Source organism: Salmo salar, chromosome 16 (assembly GCF_965601325.2).
Source record: "Salmo salar chromosome 16, fSalSal1, whole genome shotgun sequence".
NCBI classification, from domain to species: domain Eukaryota; kingdom Metazoa; phylum Chordata; class Actinopteri; order Salmoniformes; family Salmonidae; genus Salmo; species Salmo salar.
The window spans coordinates 53,653,208-53,676,275 of NC_138306.1; the positions used below are offsets into that span (position 1 = coordinate 53,653,208).

Below are 23,068 nucleotides of genomic sequence, written 5' to 3' on the forward strand. Positions count from 1 at the left end.
GAGCATACTTAAATTCACACAGGACACCGGATAAGACAGGAGAAATACTCCAGATACAACAGACTGACCCTAGCCCCCCGGCACATAAACTACTGCAGCATAAATACTGGAGGCTGAGACAGGAGGGGTCAGGAAACACTGTAGCCCCATCCGATGATACCCCCGGACAGGGCCAAACAGGCAGGATATAACCCCACCCACTTTGCCAAAGCACAGCCCCCACACCACTAGAGGGATAACTTCAACCACCAACTTACCATCCTGAGACAAGGGCGAGTATAGCCCACAAAGATATCCGCCACGGCACAACACAAAGGGGGGCGCCAACTCGGACTGGAAGACCACGTCAGTGACTCAACCCACTCAAGTGACGCACCCCTCCCAGGGACGGCATGGAAGAGAAAGAGAGAAAGAAAGACAGCCAGTGACTCAGCCCCTGTAATAGGTGCGGCAGGTAGCCTAGTGGTTAGAGTGTTAGACTAGTAACCGAAAGGTTGCAAGATTGAATCCCTGAGCTGACAAGGTAAAAATCTGTCGTTCTGCCCCTGAACAAGGCAGTTAACCCACTGTTCCTAGGCTGTCATTGAAAATAAGAATTTCTTCTTAACTGACTTGCCTAGTTAAATAAAGGTGAAAAGAAAATAGGGTTAGAGGCAGAGAATCCCAGTGGAGAGAGGGGAACCGGCCAGGCAGAGACAGTAAGGGCGGTTTGTTGCTCCAGTGCCTTTCCGTTCACCTTCACACTCCTGGGCCAGACTACACTCAATCATAGGAACTACTGAAGAGATGAGTCTTCAATAAAGACTTAAAGGTTGAGACTGAGTCTGCGTCTCTCACATGGGTAGGCAGACCATTCCATAAAAATAGAGCTCCCTGTAGCTCAGTTGGTAGAGCATGGTGTTTGCAATGCCAGGGTTGTGGGTTTGATTCCCACGGGGGGCCAGCACAGGAAAAAAAAAATGATGGTATGAAATGTATGCATTCACTACTGTAAGTCGCTCTGGATAAGAGCGTCTGCTAAATGACTAAAATGTTAAAAAATAAAAAATAAAAAATAATAATGTTTGCTTAGAAATTCTAGTGACTCACGTGATCTTCCTGTCTGGGTTGGTGCCCCCCTTTGGGGTTGTAGCCTACCTGTAGGTATGTACGGCAGGACCAAATTGGATAGGGAGGAGCAAGCCCATGTAATGCTTTGTAGGTTAGCAGTAAAACTTGAAATCAGCCCTTGCCTTAACAGGAAGCCAGTGTAGAGAGGCTAGCACTGGAGTAATATGATAAACAAAAAAACTATTTAATTAGATTGAAAAAAAATACTAATCCAATATGCAGATTTTATTTTGTAGTTTGCGTGGATTCATATACATTTTCCTTTCCCCCATATGGATTTTATTTATTTTTTGTAAATGTTTACACCCCCGTTCAGTTGGTGGCGAAAACACATATTTTGCGTGTAGTTCGCCATAAAACCCAAAGAAGAAGAAAAAGACTAGAGACGTCATCAACATGAGTCAACTTTCTGAGTGAGTCGACGTTGGATAAGATGCTTTATGCTCGTTAGCTAGCTTCAGTTTGGGTGTTAGCTTCAGTTTAGTTCGATATCTTTGTGTTTTTCACCAGCAATTAATAATTCGTTTTGTGGGTTTACTTGCGTCGATTTGGTCATTAAATCGCAATGTAATTGCGCCAAAACCTGGTGTTGTTTTGTATCGCTAGCTGGCTAGGCTTGAAGTTACTAGCGTTGTCTAGCTGATGCCCACTCATCTGTGTGCAGGTGGCATTATCACTGAGATAGTCTTTGATTGACGTTAAACATCGTGAATATTATATTCGTAACAGTCTGTCACACCCATTCATGCTCTTTAGAATAATACTTTGGAAACATGTTTATGCCAAGAGCACTGAAAGTGAAGAGACCAACAGACAACACAAGTCAGGTGCTTAAGAAGAAGTGCAAGGTGAGCCAGGACGGAGAAAATGAAGGCAATGATGGCACAGGACAACCCCCCAACCCCAGCCTTCAGACTTCCACTACAGCTCCCTATGAGAGTGTAGAGACAGACATGAACACTGAGACACAGGCGAAGCCTGATTACCAGGACACACACCTTCCAAGACTGGAGCAGGGTTGTCCTGTACGAGCACCAGAGGACCAACAGTCCTCAGAGTCTGAGTCCAGCACCGAGGAAAGCGAAGAAGAGGAGCCTGTAAAATCCTTCAGAAAGAGCCAGAGATGGCCCGAACCAGGGGAGCCCGTCTGCGTCATGTGTGCTCGCTTCGGGGAGTACATCTGCGACAGCACTGACAATGATGTGTGCAGCCTAGAGTGCAAGGCCAGTCACCTGGCTAAAATGGGCATGGGCACAGGGGAAGATGCCTTTAAACGTGATGACACAGAGGAGAAGAGGACTTCACAATGTGGACAGCCAGCCGTTGACAGAGCTGGCAATAGTGTTGAGGATGTATACAAGGACTATTCCTACAAGGAAGATGCATTTATCTCTGGGTTGACAGAGGAGCAAGTGCAGCGGGTAAAACAGGAGCTGGGCATTGTGACAGAGGGCAGTGAGGTGGGCAGGCCCATCATAGAGTTTGAGCAATGTAACCTTCCCTCGACTCTTAGTGCCAACCTGAAGAAGGCAGGGTATGAGGCTCCCACCCCTGTTCAGATGCAGATGGTGCCTGTTGGCTTGGCTGGCAGGGACGTGATTGCCAGTGCTGACACAGGTTCTGGGAAGACGGTGGCCTTTCTGCTGCCAGTAGTAGTGTGTGCTTTGAAGGTACAGTGAAATACAGTCTTGTGGCTGGCTTGATTATTACACTGTATTATCACACTGAACTGAACTATGCTGGGTCTGAAAGTTTTCTTTTCACATTGACATTTTCAGCAACTATGGTGGATGCATAGCTACAGTTGAAGTGGGAAGTTTACATACACTTAGGTTGGAGTCATTAAAGTAGTTTTTCAACTACTCCACATACTTTCTTGAAAACAAACTATAGTTTTGGCAAGTTGGTTAGGACATCTACTTTGTGCATGACACAAGTAATTTTTCCAACAATTGTTGACAGACAGATTATTTCACTTATAATTATCACAATTCCAGTGGGTCAGAAGATTACATACACTAAGTTGACTGTGCCTTTAAACAGCTTGGGAAATTCCAGAAAATGATGTCATGGCTTTAGAAGCTTCTGTTAGGCTAATTCACATCAATTGGAGGTGTATCTGTGGATGTATTTCAAGGCCTACCTTCAAACTCAGTGCCTCTTTGCTTGACATCATGGGAAAATCTAAATAAATCAGCCAAGACCTCAGAAAAAACATTGTAGACCTCCAAGGAGTCTGGTTCATCCTTGAGACCAATTTCCAAATGCCTGAAGGCACCACGTTCATCTGTACAAACAATAGTACGCAAGTATAAACACCATGGGACAACGTAGCCGTCATACCACTCAGGAAGGAGATGCGTTCTGTCTCCTAGAGATGAACGTACTTTGGTGCGAAAAGTGCATATCAATCCCAGAACAACAGCAAAGCACCTTGTGAAGATGCTGGAGGAAACCGGTACAAAAGTATCTATATCCACAGTAAAACGAGTCCTATATCGACATAACCTGAAAGGCCGCTCAGCAAGGAAGAAGCCACTGCTCCAAAACCAGCATAAAAAAGTCAGACTACGGTTTGCAACTGCACATGGGGACAAAGATCGTACTTTTTGGAGAAATGTCCTCTGGTCTGATGAAACAAACTGTTTGGCCATAGTGACCATCGTTATGTTTGGAGGAAAAAGGGGGAGGCTTGCAAGCCAAAGAACACCATCCCAACCGTGAAGCACGGGGGTGGCAGCATCATGTTGTGGGGGTGCTTTGCTGCATGAGGGACTGGTTTACTTCGCAAAATAAATGGCATCATGAGGAAGGAAAATTATGTGGATTTATTGAAGCAACATCTCAAGACATCAGTCAGGAAGTTAAAGCTTGGTCGCAAATGGGTCTTCCAAATGGACAATGACCCCAAGCATACTTCCAAAGCTGTGGCAAAATGGCTTAAGTACAACAAAGTCAAGGTATTGGAGTGGCCATCAAAGCCCTGACCTCAATCCCATAAATTTGTGGGCAGAACTGAAAAAGTGTCTGCGCGCAAGGAGGCCTACAAACCTGACTCAGTTACACCAGCTCTGTCAGGAGGAATGGGCCAAAATTCACCCAACTTATTGTGGGAAGCTTGTGGAAGACTACCTGAAATGTTTGACCCAAGTTAAACAATTTAAAGGCAATGCTAACAAACACATTGAGTGTATGTAAACTTCTGACCCACTGGGAATGTGATGAAAGAAAGAAAAGCTGAAATAAATCCTTCTCTACTATTATAATGACATTTCACATTCTTAAAATAAATTGGTGATCGTAACTGACCGAAGACAGAATTTCTACTAGGAGATAATGTCAGGAATTGTGTAAAACTGAGTTTAAATGTATTTGGCTAAGGTGTATGTAAACTTCCGACTTCAACTGTACCGAGTACAGCTTTGTACAGGCTCGGTTGTAGTGTGAAAAGCTCCTTAGTGTTTATCTTTCATGATACCTTTTTGGTTTCATGGTTGTGAAAAATACTGGAATGATTTTTCTCACAATATTGAGTAACAAAGGAGGAACTTTTTAAAGTTGAACAAAAAAAGAAACCCCCCAAAAAAAGGCACATCAAGGTCAGAAAGGACTCTATAACAAATACTTCAGACAGTTTGCTGTATTTCAACCTCACTGTTGGCACCGTTTTCAGCAAGAAGTACCTCGGCTAAACTTTGAAAATCCAGCACAGCTGTTAACCCAGTTCTGAACCGGTCCCTCACTGGGTCTCCTTGAAGCAACAGCGATGAGTAATTCATATGCACAGGCCTGTTTTATGTTCTATAGCTTAGCTACAATTTCAAATGATAGGCTATACTATGCAGATAGCCATGAGAAAGGAAGACTGCAGCCATTCAAAAACTGATGCAAATAGGCTTGTCTCAATTCTGTGTAAAGTACAGTTACCACTTACCATAAGAAACATTAAGTTAATTTCTACTGCTGTATGTGGGGAAAACAAGTAGATCTAACCTTTAAGCATTTTACGTGGCTTTGTGTGATGTAATTCATTGGACTATATATTGGTCTGGTAGGAGCAGACTGTGGCATCCTGATAGTGTGATTATCACTTTTGGGCCTAGCTGCAAAGCAAGCTGGAAGTAGCAGAATTTCTCTCCCCAAAAATCTGATGTAAAACTTTAACCTTAACCCTACCCTTACAGAGCCTAACCCTTACGGAGCCTAACACTAGGGTTGTTTCCAGAAATGAAAACCTAAAAAGTGTGGAAGTTACCAGAATTTTGCTACCCTAAGACCAAAAATCTATTTTTTGTTTATAAATATTGTCTTGATTCCTCCCCAATCAGAGGCTAGTGGAGGGTGGTCTCGGTGGTCCGGCGGCTCTCATCCTGACCCCCACCAGGGAGCTGGCCATCCAGATCGAGAGGCAGACCAAGGAGCTGGTGCTGGGCCTACCTAACATGAGGACTGGCCTGCTGGTGGGAGGCATGCCCCTGCCCCCGCAGCTCCACCGCCTCAAGAGCACCATCAAGGTACAACGGTACCTCAACGTTTCTCATGATGCTGTACAATTGTTACGTTAATGTTTCAAAGAGTGTACTGGACAATATTAAGTCAATGTTTACCAGACATTTTCTACAGTATGTCAATATTAAATTCCCATAACCTTGCAATGAAGGCCCTCTATAGCTTAGCTACAATTTCAAATGATAGGCTATACTATGCAGATAGCCATGAGAAAGGAAGAATACAGTCATTCAAAAACTGATGCAAATAGGCCTGTCTCAATTCTATCTATGTGCAAAGTACAGTTACCACTTGCCATAAGAAACATTAAGTTCATTTATTTAATTAATACAGTTTGACTAACCAAACTGTTTGTTTTTCTCTTAATTGCCTTCTAGATAATAATTGCTACCCCAGGACGACTGCTGGAGATCCTGAAACAGAAGGCAGTGCAGCTGGATGGAGTGAGGGTTGTGGTGGTTGATGAGGTAAATATGCCTTCTCATAGCATTAATTAAGAACACTATTGTGCAGTCATTTTGAAATGATTTAAAAGGCCCCTGCCCTTTTGTTTGACAAGGACTGTGCACATTAATCAACATTTCAATATTCACATCGATGTAAATGTACCAGAGTTGGCAAAAGAGCACATTTTTGTAGATTGACTTAAATTGAAATGGGATTGATCCCCATCCCGTGTACCAGTAATACTATTTCGACATTGTTCAGCAGAATTCAAAATAATTTGTCCTCTTATGAGTGCAGGCAGACACCATGCTGAAGATGGGCTTTCAGCAGCAGATCCTGAAGGTTCTAGAGAACATCCCGGAGGAGCACCAGACCCTGCTAACATCTGCCACCATCCCCAAGGGCACAGAGCAGCTGGCAGCCCGACTGACCCAGGACCCGGTACGTATCGCCATCGGGGACAGGAACCAGCCCTGCGCCGACATCCGCCAGATAGTGCTCTGGGTGGAGGAGCCCTCCAAGAAGAAGAAGCTCTTTGAGATTTTAAATGTAGGTGATTTTTCAATAGCTTTTCTTCAGTGTACTGGGTTGTGTTCATTAGGCAGCAAACGGAAGAAAACAGACTGAAACAGGGAGTTTTTGTTTTGTTGTAAAATAATTTAAAATGTTATCCGTAGCGTGGCCTCATGAACACAACCCAGGTGTAAATGACATTTTAATGTTAATTTGGGAATTTTAATTACAGGTTACTGGCATTTTCTGTATAGTGTCATAAAGCATATGCTCTCAGCAAGGAGTGTTAAAGACCTGCTCCGAAACGTTGGTAACTACTATGTATTTTTTAAACCTCCCGCTTTGGGCTGGATGTGTCAATGTGTAATCCCTAGTTTGAAAGCAACTGTTTTTCTTGAATCTGTGCTGTGCCGTTTACCTTACGTTTTCCCCCACGTAGGCCAGCCCCCTAGCAAATAGAGTTCTACCCAATGAGCTTCAGTCTCTCTGCATTTGAGTGACTGCCAGCAAGATTCACACACAGCATAGTGAGACAGAGCAATGACGTGGTGCACATATCTGCATGTGATGTAGTACTCAGTTTTCTGCGACTACTTTTAGCTTGTGAGTGCTACTGGCTAAAAATTATACGAAAGTACTGGAGAATCTCTTTTAACTCTGTCAAAAGTGGGAATTCCTGAAGACTCCCACTGGACCATATTAAGACAGCAGTCGCTGCAGCCCTGCCCCCCCTCTCCAGAGGAAATGGGTGGGCCCTCAGCCATGGCTTTGCTCCAGGAAACTGAGCAACGGTTCATGCCATCTATATAAGGTAGGGAGCGGGAAGAGGCTGTGCTTTCACAGACCCGTTGGAGAAATGGCATTAGATCTGCTTAGATCAATGTTACCATCCAGGGGGATGTTGACTTGTACTCCTATATTTGACCTGCAACCCACAGTCTATTTTCCAACAATTTAAATAGACTTTCTTCTATACTGAACAAAAATATAAACCCAATATGAGCTGAAATAAAAGATCCCAGAAACTGTTTATTGCGTACAAAAAGCTTCTCTAAAACTTTGTGCACAAATTTGTTTGTTTACTTCTCCTTTGCCAAGATCCACCTGACAGCTGTGGCATATGAAGAAGCTGATTAAACAGCATAGTCAATACACAGGTGCACCTTGTGCTGGGGACAATAAAAGGCCACTCTAAAATGTTCTGTTTTGTCACACAACACCACAGATGTCTCAAGTTTGGAGGGAGCGTGCAATTCGCATGCAGACTGCAGGAATGTCCATCAGAGCTGTTGCGGAGAATTTAACGGTTTGTCGAGATCGGTGTGGAAGAACTTGACCTCAGCCCCATTGAACACCTTTGGGATGAATTGGAACGTCGACTGCCAGCCAGGCCTAATCGCCCAACATCAGTGCCCAACCTCACTAATGCTCTTGTGGCTGAATGGAAGCAAGTCTCCAGCAGCAATGTTCCAACATCTAGTAGAAAGCCTTCCCATAAGAATGGAGGCTGTTATAGCAGCAAAGAGGGGACCAACTCCATATTAATGCCCATGATTTTGGAATGAGATGTTCAATGTAATGTATTTTATCTATCATCATTACCTGTCTTTGTTTTGCCCACCCAGGATGGAAAGCTGTACCAGCCTCCGGTGGTTGTGTTTGTGGACTGTAAACTTGGGGCGGACCTACTGTGTGAGGCCGTGAAGAAGATCATGGGCCTCAACGCGGTGGCCATCCACTCAGACAAGACCCAGTGGGAACGCAACCGCATCCTCAAGGTGAGGCCTGTGGCAGCCAGGTTTTTCTTTATTCATTAGCATCAAACGGAACATGACAGACTGGAACAAGGAAAGGGAGTGCCAGGACTTGTCCAATGATAAACACTCATTTTCATTTACAGATTTAAAACATTAAGAAATGTTGTCATTTACGTAGTACCCTCGAGGTGTATTCAGTGGAATGTTCAAAGGGTTTCCCTGGATACTGGACAGTACTGTACCATACACACTAGATCCGACGGTGAGAGGAGGCCCCACTGATGCTCTCCTTTCGTTGAGACTGACAATCAGGGGCAGGCACCATTAGTCCAGTAACATAAAGAAAGCAAATGATTTACATTTATGGTCATTCATCTGTGCCTCACAAGTTATACAACAAATGATCTATTACCAGTGTGATCATATACCTACAATTTATTTTTGTTTCTATCATTTTAAAATGGTCTGAGAATAACATTGGCAGGGCATTAAGTATAGACAATATGCAGTGATACTGTATTAGGCGTATAGCTTACTGCACAAACCTCATGGTTACAGAACTGTTTTTCATAGGCTAATGTTGAATAAGTTTAAGTCTGAGCGGTAGATCTCATTTTGCCTCAAAGTGGTCTCGACTCAAAAGTTTGGTTACCACAGCACCAGGATCAGTTTAGCCTTTTTAAATATCATATTTAATTGGATTACATGGATAAGGGGGGGGGGGGGGGGGGGGGAACGACCTGATCCTAGATCAGTGCTCCTACTCTGACATGCTTTATGAATACGGGCCAAGGTCTGGCTATTATGGCTCAAACAGAAAAGCTGGACAAAGGCAATGTACTTCCATAAAGATTATTATACCGTTAAGCTGTTTTGTACCTCCTCCTCAGGGTCTACTTGAAGGGGACTTTGAAGTGGTGGTCAGCACTGGCGTTCTGGGCAGAGGGCTCGACCTGGTCAACGTCAAACTGGTGGTCAACTTTGACATGCCACCCAACATGGATGAGTATGTTCATCAGGTGGGTCAATTTGCTATTGTTGTGAATGGGATAAATCTGGTGTGCTTTTGTCATACAAAATCAATGTCTGAGACAATATCTTCTTGCATCTTGGAGGGAGCATCTGGCACAGAAACTTTTCTGTATTGTCTACAAATGGATGAAAGTGTGTGTGTGTAGGGGGGGGGGGCTACTCAGGTGACATTGCAAATGTTTCTGTCCGGTGTGACTTTTTTTACACTCCTTCCTCTCAGGTGGGCAGAGCAGGCAGACTGGGTCACCGGGGCACGGCCATCACGTTTGTCAACAACGACAACAAACGTCTGTTCCTGGAGGTGGTGAACCGGGTGAAGCCCACAGGTTCCCAGCTTCCACCCCAGCTTCTCAACTCCCCCCACCTCCATGAGCAGCAGAGGAGGGACAAACAGAAAGCCAAGCAAAGGGGGGAGGATGACATCATGGTCACCAAGAACAACCTCCTCGACATCATCCGGAAACACAACAGGAGCTCAAAGAGATAGACAGATGCACTCGTTATTATGCTACTTTGTGTGTATATCTGGGTAATTTGTAAAATGTGAATAAATTTATATGAACTTGATTGAGTTGTAATTTCGAGTTGACACTTTGTTTTTATATATATATATATATATAAATATATATATATATAATATATATATATATATATATATATATATATAGTTGTGCATTTTGTAAATACTGCCATCTACCTGTCAAACACAGGCACTGCATTGTTTTGCTGTGGACGGTGACGTAATTTCTGTCTAGCCAATAGCAAGTCGCTGATAGGAGTTTGAAATGGCCGCGGCGCAGAAGCGAAGTCAACAAACAAAACTGACTTCAATCTCCTGTCTTCAGGAGTAAGTAGATAGCTGGCATATATTCAATGTCCAAATTATACTATTTTATTAAGTAAACTGATCGGATTATCATTCTCGGCTTTAATGTGCTTTCTTTTAGCTAGTTAGCTAAGCTAACGTCGCCAACCAACTAAACAAAATACATTGAGTTGGCGAGCTAGCTAGTTCCTGTTTCATTACAATTATCCACTTGTAAATAAAGCTAACGTTAACTTTTTGCAGGGGAAGATGTGCAATTTTAATAGCTATTTCTACGGATAACGTTGGAAACATTTAATTGACGAAGGATTTGTATTTTTTTTTTTAACCATATTTTAAATCTCTACAGTGCCATGTCTTTATACTCGATACCAAAGAAAAAGCACACCGCTTTTTATGATAATGTCTTGACACCAAGGGACCCTGACGCGAAAACCCGAAAAGCTTCAAAGATCAGCGTTGAAGTTCCGCGAAAAAATGTAAAAAGTGACGATACGAGATCATTGGATAAAACCAAGGAGCTAAACACGACCTGTGTTATCTCTGGCCTGTCAAAAAGCAGAGGCCAGAAGAATGACACTCCGGTTCTTGGCCGACTCGCCCTTCAGAGGAGCAAAACGGGTGCTAACGGCGACAAAACGAGAAGTGAAAACACTATGGATATGACTCCGAATAGCACACCTGCATCTGAGAAAACACTGTCGTTGCAACGCAGAACCAGAACAGGTTCAATTGACAAAAGCGCAGGTAATGACATGGGCAAAGCAGAGGGCTCTAGACAACGCTGGGTCAGCGGTACCGACTCTAATCAGTCTAAAGGTCTCTCTGAATCAAACCCCCGAACGACAGGAAATGCAGGTGTATTACGGTCATTTAGTCTTAGGGACACCTCATCTAAAAGTCAATCGAGAGAAGCTGTTAACCTTTTAAACACCCCAACTAAAGGAGTCGAAAGGTTTCCGTCTAGATTTACGCCAAAACAACCAGCAACCCCGGGTAAAGTAGACGTGACAAAACCAGAGGACCAGACCAAAACTTTTTCAACACCCACGAGAAAGACTCCTTTCGAGAAAATCACGGCAAAGAAGGATGCCTTTGAGAGGTTGGCTGGGAAAAAGGGCCAAAAAGTGGGGGCTGTAAAAACGACAAGCCTAGAGAGGCTAAAGAAGCACGCACAGGTGACCGTGGAGGCTGCAAAACCCGGTGCAATTCACCGTTCCAAGAAGTTTCCGCTCAGTAGTCAAGGAGCGAACGTGGCCTCGACGTTTCCGCCAGCTCAGGTGAGAAAGAACTCGATCCATAGCGATGTAAACGTGGCGAGGTCCTCTACCCCTGTACCAACATCCTATGTCTCCACCGAGCCTTTGGTCCGATCCAAACCGGATACCCTGAAGATGGAGAACAGTGCTGTGACAGTTGCGGTCCGGGTGAGGCCATTCAACACCAGGTAAAAAAAAATATTTGTATATCTATTTGATTTAATTTGTTTTTCATTGAAATCGGATTCATCCAGCTCTAACTAAACATCTGTTTGGCATAAATATGGCCCCCTTCTTTAACTGCAACAAGAGTCATCATACTAATTTGCTTCTTTATCCATTAGGCCTAATCAGTGATGTAAAAAAATGACCCAATATCTGCCTTACATTTGCTTTCAGGGAGAAGACAGAGAAAGCATCACAGGTGATCTTCATGGATAACCAGGAGACTGTTGTTCAACATCCAGACACCAAGCAGAGGCATGCCTTCACATATGACTTCTCCTTCTGCTCCGTGGATAAAAGCGACCCTGGCTTTGCCAGCCAGCAGACGGTGTATGAAAAACTGGCCAAGCCTCTTCTGGAGAGGGCCTTTGAGGGGTTCAACACCTGCCTGTTTGCTTACGGTCAAACTGGGTCGGGGAAGTCCTACACGTACGCCTCACTCTGTTCTTTCTTTCTCACTCTCTTTTCTCTTCTCACACACACACACTAGCTGATTTTTGTGTTGTCACGAGTCTCCTTTTGAAGTTAGTAAGTAAACTGTTGCATCCAAATGTGTGAAATTGGACGATGTTTCCCTATCGTTCTGCAGTATGATGGGTTTCGGGGAGGAGGCAGGGCTAACACCAAGGTTCTGCCAGGAGCTCTTTTCTCGGCTGTCAGTTGACAATCAGGTTAAAATTCATACCAAGATATACACTTTGTTGATTCTGTCCAGTTGTCATGTAAAGCATTTGTTTTTAGGTTATTTGCCATGTGCAATGAATACATTAGAAATCTTACTCAATCAAGCGCTCACAACAACTTGGCTGTTGTATAACAGGTCACATGTCATCTGGGGATGAGCTACTTCGAGGTGTACAATGAGAAAATCCATGACTTGCTCGTCGTCAGGGATGAACAAAACCACAAGAGGTTGCCTGTGAGTAGTACAAAATGCCTAGATATACACCATATGGACAATGCCTTTTAAAACCTATGAGATTTTCATTAAACAGGTCTATTAATTAATGTGTTCTGTGCTGATTTTCAAAGCCATTTTTACTTCCATTCTACTAAATGATCTTAGTAATGACAATGCTCTCTGTGTTTCTAGCTGAGGGTGAGGGAACATCCAGTCGACGGGCCTTATGTTGCTGAGCTGTCCACGTGAGCAAACCTTTGGTTTCCATGAATGTCTTGTCAGATGTAATGATGGCTTGCTAGTCTTAAGGATTCACTCAGTGACTGTATGTTTTCTTCAGGAACGTGGTGAGCTCCTATGAAGACATTCAGGTAAGGTGCTTTACAGACATGGTTTCTGAACACTGATTACCACTTTTTGAACCCTTAGTAAAGTGATGAATTCCCACTCTTTCCTCTTCCTGTTTCCAGGGTTGGCTGGAGCTTGGGAACAAGCAGCGAGCCACTGCAGCCACAGGCATGAACGACAAGAGCTCCCGATCCCACTCTGTCTTCACCCTGGTTATGACCCAGACCAAGGTGAACCACGCCGGCCCTCTGTCTTTGTGTGTTTTAGCGTCACTGTCCAGTGCATCTCTACAATCTACCTCTAGGGAATATATAGCATGTTTCTGTTTGAATACACACATTTCATGTGTGTGTGTGTGTAGACTGAGTTTGTGGAGGGGGAAGAACACGACCACAGGATCACCAGCAGGATCAACCTGGTGGACTTGGCCGGCAGCGAGCGCTGCTCCTCAGCCCAGACCAGCGGTGACCGCCTCATGGTGAGCACACTCTACACCACTGTGTTTCCACTGCTTTTTTTTACTCATCCACATTTTCAATGGTCATAGACACCGTGTCCCAAGTCTGTCCTTACCTACTACTTACTGAAATGGACCATAGTGTGTACTAATCATACTGTGTACTATTTAGAACGTACTGCTTAGTAAATATGTATGCAGAAAGCAACCGATATCAGCATACTAGGTTTACGCGTAGAAAGCAACCGATATCAGCATACTAGGTTTACCCGCAGAAAGCAACCGATATCAGCATACTAGGTTTACCTGCAGAAAGCAACTGATATCAGCATACTAGGTTTACCTGCAGAAAGCAACCGATATCAGCATACTAGGTTTACCTGTAGAAAGCAACTGATATCAGCATACTAGGTTTACCCGCAGAAAGCAACTGATATCAGCATACTAGGTTTACCCGCAGAAAGCAACCGATATCAACATACTAGGTTTACCCGCAGAAAGCAACCGATATCAACATACTAGGTTTACCCGCAGAAAGCAACTGATATCAACATACTAGGTTTACCCGCAGAAAGCAACTGATATCAACATACTAGGTTTACCCGCAGAAAGCAACTGATATCAGCATACTAGGTTTACCCGCAGAAAGCAACCGATATCAGCATACTAGGTTTACCCGCAGAAAGCAACTGATATCAGCATACTAGGTTTACCTGCAGAAAGCAACCGATATCAGCATACTAGGTTTACCCGCAGAAAGCAACTGATATCAGCATACTAGGTTTACCCGCAGAAAGCAACCGATATCAGCATACTAGGTTTACCCGTAATGAGAAAGTGTTTTCTTGTGTGGAATTGCGTCGTTTCCTGCCATTTGTTCATTTTGGTACAGAATATTAACTGTTGTCACACACACCTGGGCTGTTGTCACACACACACCTGGGCTGTTGTCACACACACACCTGGGCTGTTGTCTCACACACACCTGGGCTGTTGTCTCACACACACCTGGGCTGTTGTCTCACACACACCTGGGTCTAAAAATACTCTTCCTCAGTAGTGTACAGCCAGTTGTACTAGATGGGAAAATCCACAATTACATTTTATTGGTCACATACACATGGTTTCAGATGCAAATGCGAGTGTAGTGAAATGCTTGTGCTTCTAGTTCCGACCGTGCAATAATATCTAACAGGTAATCTAACAATTCCCCAACAACTACCTAATACACACCTAAAAGGGATGAATGAGAATATGTACATGTAAGTATATGGATGAGCGATGGCCGAGCAGCATAGGCAAGGTGCAATAGATGGTATAAAATTACAGTATATACATGTGAAATGAGTAATGTAAGATATGTAAACCTTATTGAAAGTGGCATTGTTTAGTGGCCAGTGATTGACGTCTCCATGTAGGCAGCAGCCTCTCTATGTTAGTGATGGCTGTTTAGCAGTCTGATGGCCTTGAGATAGAAGCTGTTCTTCAGTCTCTCGGTCCCAGCTTTGATGCACCTGTACTGACCTCGCCTTCTGGATGGTAGCGGGGTGAACAGGCAGTGGCTCAGGAGGTTGTTGTCTTTGATCTTTTTGGCCTTCCTGTGACACCGGGTGCTGAAAGGTGTCATGGAGGGCAGGTAGTTTGCCCGCCGGTGATGCGTTGTGCATCCTATTCCCCTGTCTGTATCCTAGGAAGGTGCTAGCATCAACAAGTCCCTGCTGAGCCTGGGGAAGGTGATCTCTGCCCTGTCAGAGCAGGCCCAGACTAGGAGGAAGGTCTTTACCCCCTACAGGGAGGCTGTGCTTACATGGTGAGTAAAAGATAAATGCCTCTTATACAGACATGGGATGGCTCCATTCCATTATAATATAGTCAGTTGAGAGATTGGATTGAAATGGAATGGACCCCAACCCTGCCATACTACAGTATCATCAAGCCTGTGAAAGAGTGATTCTGTGGGAAAGTCAACCTGAGAATCCACAAATAGTCATTTCTGTATAGATGCGGAGGGGGGGGGGTGTGTGTGTGACTGGGAAAAGCACCGCCCCACATAAACTTTTCCTAAAATTTTTTTGTTAAACATGCACCTAATATCAGATCATCTTGCAACTCTCTGTGAAGCTACATTTCATCCAGGTTTCATATAACATTGCGAGAGAGGTTTGTGAAGTAAGTCATTTTGTCGAGAGCTTTGCGAGAATAACGTTTGCATCTCCACCGTGTCCGAATACCCTTTTCTGTCGCCTTGTTGTCCAGGCTGTTGAAGGAGAGCCTGGGCGGAAACTCCAAGACAGCCATGATCGCCACCCTGAGTCCGGCGGGCAGCAACGTGGAGGAGAGCCTGAGCACGCTGCGGTATGCCAAGCAGGCCCGCATGATCATCAACGTGGCCAAGGTCAACGAGGACACCAACGCTAAGCTCATCAGAGGTCAGCCCCTCATCCCTCGCCCTTCCATGCTGCCACCAATCTCTCTATCTTTTTCTCATCCATCCATCCATCACCAGGTTCAATTAAGTAGCCCCGGCTCTAACCTTGCCTTCGGGCCATATTCATACACTGTCACATCATGCCGGGGCCATCTCAACTGTCATGAAGGTATTATTCAAAGGAAATTGCTACGCCACATTTCCTGTTTTTTGGCGCTAGGGGGAGCTCTTGCAAAGGCTTTATTTTATACGGGAAGGGGAAACGGTGCAGAGATTGTGACCATCTACCTTTTTATGGTTTAGTACCATATTATGTGTATTAAACAGAGGAGGCTGGTGGGAGGAGGTATAGGTGGACGGGCTTATTGTAATTGCTTGAATGGAATAAATGGAACTGTATCAAACGTATGGGAACCATGTTTCACTCCGTTGTATTTATTCCAGTCATTACAATGAGCACGTCCTCCTATAGCTCCTCCCACCAGCCTCCACTGGTATCAAAAAGGTAGGTTACTGTTTGACAGTCATACATGTGATGTAACAAAAGCTCATACAAAATGGCACCTAACTTTTTCTGTTTTAGCAGAAATGTAACAATGTAATTTGTTTGGGTCTTCGTCACTAGAGCTGAAAGCTGAGGTAGAGAAGTTACGGGCAGCTCAGATGAGCTCTCAGGGCATCGAGCCAGAGAAGATGCACCTCTTCCAGCAGGAGATCTTGGCTCTGAAGAGCCAGCTAACGCAGCAGGAGAGAGAGATGGCCGAGGCCCACAGGTGACAACCATAAAACCTGCACACATCTTGTCCCGGAGAGGCTCTGTGAGCTATGTAGCAAAAAATACTACAACTGTTTTTAGTTCAACTTGAATCTGATTCCTTCACCTCTTGTCAGAGCGTGGCGAGAGAAGCTGGAACAGGCAGAGAAACACAAACGTGAGGAAACCGAAGAATTACAGGTCAGCTTATAACCTAGCTAAAAGTGACCTTTTATCTTCATAATCAGTGTTTCACTCTACTGTATCGACCTACCTTCCACATTCTTTTGGCACATTTCAGAAAATCACTTCACCTCCTTTTTTCATCTGCTTCCCTCTCTTCTCCCCATCAGAAAGCGGGCGTCACATTTACGGTGGACAACCGACTGCCCAACTTGGTGAACCTGAACGAGGACCCACAGCTGTCGGAGATGCTGTTATACATGATTAAGGAGGGACAGACCGAGGTCGGCCAGCACAAGTCCGAGTCCCCCCACGACATCCAGCTGTCTGGGGCCCTTATCGCCGACCGCCACTGGTGAGGGGAACCGACCCACCACCACTCTGGTTTTAGTGGGCAGAAACCATAGCCTCATTTACTCTTCTAATGAGTCCTGGCTGTCTCACTTGTTGCTGCTTTTTTAAAACATTCATACAGGAAATTCCCCCCATTCCAGTGCTCTTTTGTCATTCTTACATGTTTTGTTATGAATTCACTAACATTCTCCTTTTCAGTGTCATTTCCAACGTAAACGGTGAAGTCAGCATCACCCCCGTGGAAAACGCCAAGACCTTTGTCAACGGGAACCTGGTCTCTGACATCACTGTCCTGTGTCATGTATGTATTGGCTTGTGTCGTTGTATGTATTGTGTCGTTGTACGTATTGTGTCCTCGCGTCGTTGTACGTATTGTGTCGTACGTATTGTGTCCTCGCGTCGTTGTACGTATTGTGTCCTCGCGTCGTTGTACGTATTGTGTCGTTGTACGTATTGTGTCGTTGTACGTATTGTGTCCTCGTGTCGTTGTACGTATTGTGTCGTTGTACGTATTGTGTCCTCGCGTCGTTGTACGTATTGTGTCGTTGTACGTATTGTGTCGTTGTACGTATTGTGTCGTTGTACGTATTGTGTCCTCGCGTCGGTGTACGTATTGTGTACACATGAAATTAATAATAAAAACGCACAGTATTAGAAACCTGACTGAGATTGTGTTTTGGGGGTATTTCTCTTGGTGGTTTCCAGGGCGACAGGGTGATCCTGGGCGGAGACCACTACTTCCGCTTCAACCACCCGGCAGAGGTGCAGTCTGGGAAACGCGTGTCGTGCTGGACGGGAGCGGGCGATGGCCAGAAGGACTTTGAGTTTGCCAAAAACGAGCTGCTCTCCGCTCAAAGAGCACAGTGAGTTGATCACAAGATTCGGAAATGATTTGATATGATTCCTATCACACGTCAATGTGATTAACTGAGAGTCCCATTTGTACTCTGTGGAAAGATGTGTGGATGCTCACTTTAATAATGTGTGATACTGGGAAGAAAAAAAAAACGGCACTCATTCTGAAACTCGTTAATACATCTAGGCGTCCGTTTTGTTTCCATGTAGACTGGAAGAGGAGATCGAGGAGGCGCGTCTGAAGGCCAAAGAGGAGATGATGCAGGGTATCCTGGGGGCTAAAGAGATGGCCCAGGAGGAGCTGTCGGACCAGAAGGCTTGTTATGAGAACAGGATCAAAGCCCTGGAGAGAGAACTGGTACGTCAACTATGGCTTTACCGACATAATGTGTGAATTGAAAACACTGACAAGTCTAGGGCGATGACTTCATGTTCACATCAGACCTTGTTTTTTTACTGTACAATAGTGTCTTCTCTGTCTGTGAAGGGAGTCATTTGGTGTTATGGCAGGGTTAACTGTATTGTATAACGACTAGCTAAATCAGACTCATCGTAAAAATATTTAACGTATATCATATGTCAGGGTTCTAGAATGTTTTCCGCTAACTTTTTCAGTTGATTGCACCAGCACGTGGTTTGGTCGCTCCCAAATTTTCTGACGCTGCATGGAGATAATGATCTGACCTCTGTCCCTTAATGAACCGACATTCCATACAGAACTAGGCTACAAATGTTGTAGGCATAGTCGTTGGCTTTAACATTTTGCAGGCATAGTCATTCGTTGTAATATTTTTGGCGTGACATCCACTACATTTAGTTCTTTCACTCACCGACAACGGTGCTTTCCGTCCCCCAGGAGGAGGAGAGCGAGAGGAAGCGGCATTGGGAGATGGACCAGCAGAAGGTAGCCTCCAAGATGGAGGAGCTGCAGTCGGCCAAGGTGGAGCTGGAGCAGGAGGTGGACACGCACAAGACACGTCTCCGCCTCCATATGGAAGCCCAGGCCACACGGCGGGCCATGGACGACCACGGCGTCCGGCAGGCCAAGGTGGTGGAGGCCCTTGAGGCAGAGAAGAGGAAGATCGGCAAAGACCTCGAGGAGATGCAGAGGAAACTGGCGCTGAAAGGAAGCCGGACTCCGAAAAACGGTAAACCATTGTTAGGGACTTTCATCTCCTGGGTCGTATTCATGAGAAAACGGTCTGAAATGAGGAGGGACTACCTGAACTTGTCCAATAAGAAACTAGTTTTCGTTGCAAAGCATTTTTCATTGCAACAGCTTGCACTAATGAATACAAACCAGGTGTGAAGTGTATGAATCAGAGATTAGATGTTATTACAATAATAGGAGAGGCATAACTTATTGTGGTAGCTAACAAATCACATTTTATACCTCAAATGGTTTGGAAACAACGTGTGGAATAGCAGTGAAATGCTTACTTACAGGCCCATCTGCAGTTGTGAGGCCGGTAGGACGCGATGCCAAATTCTCTAAAACGATGTTGGAGAGGTGACTTATGGTAGAGAAATGAACATTCAATTTTCTGGCAACAGCTCTGGAGATTCCTGCAGTCAGCATGCCAATTGCACGCTCCCTCAACTTGAGACATCTGTGTCATTGTGTTGTGTGACAAAACTGCATGTTTTAAAGTGGCCTTTTATTGTCCCCAGCACAAAGTACACTTGTATAATGATCATGCTTTTTAATCAGCTTCTTGATATGCCACACCTGTTAGGTGGATGGATTTCCTTGGCAAAGGAGAAATGCTCACAAACAGGGATGTAAAATAATTTGTGCCCAAAATTTGAGAGAAGCTTTTTTGTGTATAAGGAACATTTTCTGGGATCTTTTTATTTCAGCTCATGAAAACATGGGACCAACACTTTACATGTTGCGTTTTATATTTTCCTTCAGTATAATAGATAACTTGGCTATGTACAGGGAGAACCAGTACCGAGTCGATGTGTAGGGGTACGAGATCATTGAGGTAACATTGTGTTGTGATTTAGATTTAGTGTTTCCATTGCATCACACAATGGTTTTGGTGGTGTAGCTAGTTACAGTTCTGGTGACCTGTTTTCTCAGTCCCTCCTCGGTGGGATGCCATGAAGTTGTCTCTGATGATCGAGGAGGCCAACAAGATCAGTGACAAACTCAAGAAGAACACAGTTTTCAGCAGGTATGAGTGGAGGGTATCTTCATCTTTACATCCCGTTGGATATGAAATACTCTTTCTTTTGCCACATATTGAGATGGATCTACAGTGAGGCAAAAAAAGTATTTGATCCCCTGCTGATTTTGTACGTTTGCCCACTGACAAAGAAATGATCAGTCTATAATTTTAATGGTAGGTTTATTTGAACAGTGAAAGACAGAATAACAACAAAAAAATCCAGAAAAACACATGTCAAAAATGTTATAAAGTGATTGGCATTTTAATGAGGGAAATAAGTATTTTACCCCTCTGCAAAACATGACTTAGTACTTAGTGGCAAAACCCTTGTTGGCAATCAGAGGTCTGACGTTTCTTGTAGTTGGCCACCAGGTTTGCACACATCTCAGGAGGGATTTTGTCCCACTCCTCTTTGCAGATCTTCTCCAAGTCATTAAGATTTCGAGGCTGACGTTTGGCAACTCGAACCTTCAGCTCCCTCCACAGATGTTCTATGGGATTAAGGTCTGGAGACTGGCTAGGCCACTCCAGGACCTTAATGTGCTTCTTCTTGAGCCACTCCTTTGTTGCCTTGGCCGTGTGTTTTGGGTCATTGTCATGCTGGAATACCCATCCACGACCCATTTTCAAAGCCCTGGCTGAGGGAAGGAGGTTCTCACCCAAGATTTGACGGTACATGGCCCCGTCCATCGTCCCTTTGATGCAGTGAAGTTGTCCTGTCCCCTTAGCAGAAAAACACCCCCAAAGCATAATGTTTCCACCTCCATGTTTGATGGTGTTCTTGGGGTCATAGGCAGCATTCCTCCTCCTCCAAACACGGCGAGTTGAGTTGATGCCAAAGAGCTCCATTTTGGTCTCATCTGACCCCAACACTTTCACCCAGTTGTCCTCTGAATCATTCAGATGTTCATTGGCAAACTTCAGACGGGCATGTATATGTGCTTTCTTGAGCAGGGGGACCTTGCGGGCGCTGCAGGATTTTAGTCCTTCACGGCGTAATGTGTTACCAATTGTTTTCTTGGTGTCTATGGTCCCAGGTGCCTTGAGATCATTGACAAGATCCTCCCGTGTAGTTCTGGGCTGATTCCTCACCATTCTCATGATCATTGCAACTCCACGAGGTGAGAACTTGCATGGAGCCCCAGGCCGAGGGAGATTGACAGTTCTTTTGTGTTTCTTCCATTTGCGAATAATCGCACCAACTGTTGTCACCTTCTCACCAAGCTGCTTGGCGATGGTCTTGTAGCCCATTCCAGCCTTGTGTAGGTGTACAATCTTGTCCCTGACATCCTTGAAGAGCTCTTTGGTCTTGGCCGTGGTGGAGAGTTTGGAATCTGATTGATTGCTTCTGTGGACAGGTATCTTTTTTATAGGTAACAAACTGAGATTAGGAGCACTCCCTTTAAGAGTGTGCTCCTAATCTCAGCTCGTTACCTGTATAAAAGACACCTGGGAGCCAGAAATCGTTCTGATTGAGAGGGGGTCAAATACTTATTTCCCTCATTAAAATGCTAATCAATTCATAACATTTTTGACATGCGCTTTTCAGGATTTTTGTTCTTGTTATTCTGTCTCTCACTGTTCAAATAAACCTACCATTAAAATAATAGACTGATCATTTCTTTGTCAGTGGGCAAACGTACAAAATCAGCAGGGGATCAAATACTTTTTCCCCGCACTGTAGCAGGAAATTCTCACTCAATATCTCATCCCTTAACTTGGCTTTACGTCCTCTTTATAGCTTAACCTGGTTCCCTCTGTTTTTAGACACGAGGGGTCTGAGAAGAAGTGCGGAGAGGGAGAGCTGCAGGTCCAGGTCAAAAACACCAAACTGGGCATCTCCACCTTCTGGAGCCTGGAGAAGTTCCAGAGCAACCTGGCTGCTATCAGGGAACTCGACCAGGTCAGTAACACCTGGCCTGCCGTGAGGGAACTCGACCAGGTCAGTAACCACCTGGCCCGCCGTGAGGGAACTCGACCAGGTCAGTAACCACCTGGCCCGCCGTGAGGGAACTCGACCAGGTCAGTAACCACCTGGCCCGCCGTGAGGGAACTCGACCAGGTCAGTAACCACCTGGCCCGCCGTGAGGGAACTCGACCAGGTCAGTAACCACCTGGCCCGCCGTGAGGGAACTCGACCAGGTCAGTAACACCTGGCCCGCCGTGAGGGAACTCGACCAGGTCAGTAACCACCTGGCCCGCCGTGAGGGAACTCGACCAGGTCAGTAACCACCTGGCCCGCCGTGAGGGAACTCGACCAGGTCAGTAACCACCTGGCCCGCCGTGAGGGAACTCGACCAGGTCAGTAACCACCTGGCCCGCCGTGAGGGAACTCGACCAGGTCAGTAACCACCTGGCCCGCCGTGAGGGAACTCGACCAGGTCAGTAACCACCTGGCCCGCCGTGAGGGAACTCGACCAGGTCAGTAACCACCTGGCCCGCCGTGAGGGAACTCGACCAGGTCAGTAACCACCTGGCCCGCCGTGAGGGAACTCGACCAGGTCAGTAACCACCTGGCCCGCCGTGAGGGAACTCGACCAGGTCAGTAACCACCTGGCCCGCCGTGAGGGAACTCGACCAGGTCAGTAACCACCTGGCCCGCCGTGAGGGAACTCGACCAGGTCAGTAACCACCTGGCCCGCCGTGAGGGAACTCGACCAGGTCAGTAACCACCTGGCCCGCCGTGAGGGAACTCGACCAGGTCAGTAACCACCTGGCCCGCCGTGAGGGAACTCGACCAGGTCAGTAACCACCTGGCCCGCCGTGAGGGAACTCGACCAGGTCAGTAACCACCTGGCCCGCCGTGAGGGAACTCGACCAGGTCAGTAACCACCTGGCCCGCCGTGAGGGAACTCGACCAGGTCCGTAACCAGCTGGCCCGCCGTGAGGGAACTCGACCAGGTCCGTAATACATATGTTGTCCATCTGACTTTAAA

General features: G+C 45.4%; 2 protein-coding genes across 3 annotated transcripts in view; both read left to right on the forward strand.

The window, feature by feature from the left end:
• Nucleotides 1–1,500: 1,500 nt before the first annotated feature.
• ddx59 (DEAD (Asp-Glu-Ala-Asp) box polypeptide 59) lies at nucleotides 1,501–9,935 on the forward strand. Its single transcript, XM_014149834.3, has 7 exons — nucleotides 1,501–2,780; nucleotides 5,439–5,624; nucleotides 5,997–6,086; nucleotides 6,364–6,615; nucleotides 8,205–8,357; nucleotides 9,227–9,355; nucleotides 9,589–9,935. Exons 1-7 carry the CDS (start codon nucleotides 1,884–1,886, stop codon nucleotides 9,853–9,855), a joined length of 1,974 nt encoding a protein of 657 aa, XP_014005309.1. The 5' UTR covers nucleotides 1,501–1,883; the 3' UTR covers nucleotides 9,856–9,935.
• Nucleotides 9,936–10,129: 194 nt separating this feature from the next.
• LOC106574164 (kinesin-like protein KIF14) overlaps nucleotides 10,130–23,068 on the forward strand; it is a 33,501-nt gene continuing 20,562 nt past the window's right edge. For both annotated transcript variants that reach the window (XM_014149828.3, XM_014149831.3), the window contains exons 1-20: nucleotides 10,130–10,215; nucleotides 10,544–11,641; nucleotides 11,853–12,107; nucleotides 12,268–12,349; nucleotides 12,499–12,597; nucleotides 12,772–12,824; nucleotides 12,920–12,950; nucleotides 13,050–13,157; nucleotides 13,289–13,405; nucleotides 15,076–15,194; nucleotides 15,641–15,813; nucleotides 16,438–16,585; nucleotides 16,704–16,767; nucleotides 16,920–17,104; nucleotides 17,302–17,404; nucleotides 17,809–17,966; nucleotides 18,169–18,316; nucleotides 18,815–19,106; nucleotides 20,045–20,138; nucleotides 21,900–22,035. In XM_014149828.3, the coding sequence (XP_014005303.3) occupies nucleotides 10,154–10,215; nucleotides 10,544–11,641; nucleotides 11,853–12,107; nucleotides 12,268–12,349; nucleotides 12,499–12,597; nucleotides 12,772–12,824; nucleotides 12,920–12,950; nucleotides 13,050–13,157; nucleotides 13,289–13,405; nucleotides 15,076–15,194; nucleotides 15,641–15,813; nucleotides 16,438–16,585; nucleotides 16,704–16,767; nucleotides 16,920–17,104; nucleotides 17,302–17,404; nucleotides 17,809–17,966; nucleotides 18,169–18,316; nucleotides 18,815–19,106; nucleotides 20,045–20,138; nucleotides 21,900–22,035 (3,525 nt within the window). In that variant the 5' untranslated portion in view covers nucleotides 10,130–10,153. The remainder of the gene's footprint in view (nucleotides 10,216–10,543; nucleotides 11,642–11,852; nucleotides 12,108–12,267; nucleotides 12,350–12,498; nucleotides 12,598–12,771; nucleotides 12,825–12,919; nucleotides 12,951–13,049; nucleotides 13,158–13,288; nucleotides 13,406–15,075; nucleotides 15,195–15,640; nucleotides 15,814–16,437; nucleotides 16,586–16,703; nucleotides 16,768–16,919; nucleotides 17,105–17,301; nucleotides 17,405–17,808; nucleotides 17,967–18,168; nucleotides 18,317–18,814; nucleotides 19,107–20,044; nucleotides 20,139–21,899; nucleotides 22,036–23,068) is intronic.

What these genes read in the sequence shown, in the direction of transcription:
- ddx59 (XM_014149834.3), top strand. Translation starts at nt 1,884, where the DNA reads ATGTTTATGCCAAGAGCACTGAAAGTGAAGAGACCAACAGACAACACA. An exon ending in GCCTCAAGAGCACCATCAAG is followed by an intron (nt 5,625 to 5,996) that starts GTACAACGGTAC and finishes ATTGCCTTCTAG; the next exon opens with ATAATAATTGCTACCCCAGG. An exon ending in AACGCAACCGCATCCTCAAG is followed by an intron (nt 8,358 to 9,226) that starts GTGAGGCCTGTG and finishes CCTCCTCCTCAG; the next exon opens with GGTCTACTTGAAGGGGACTT.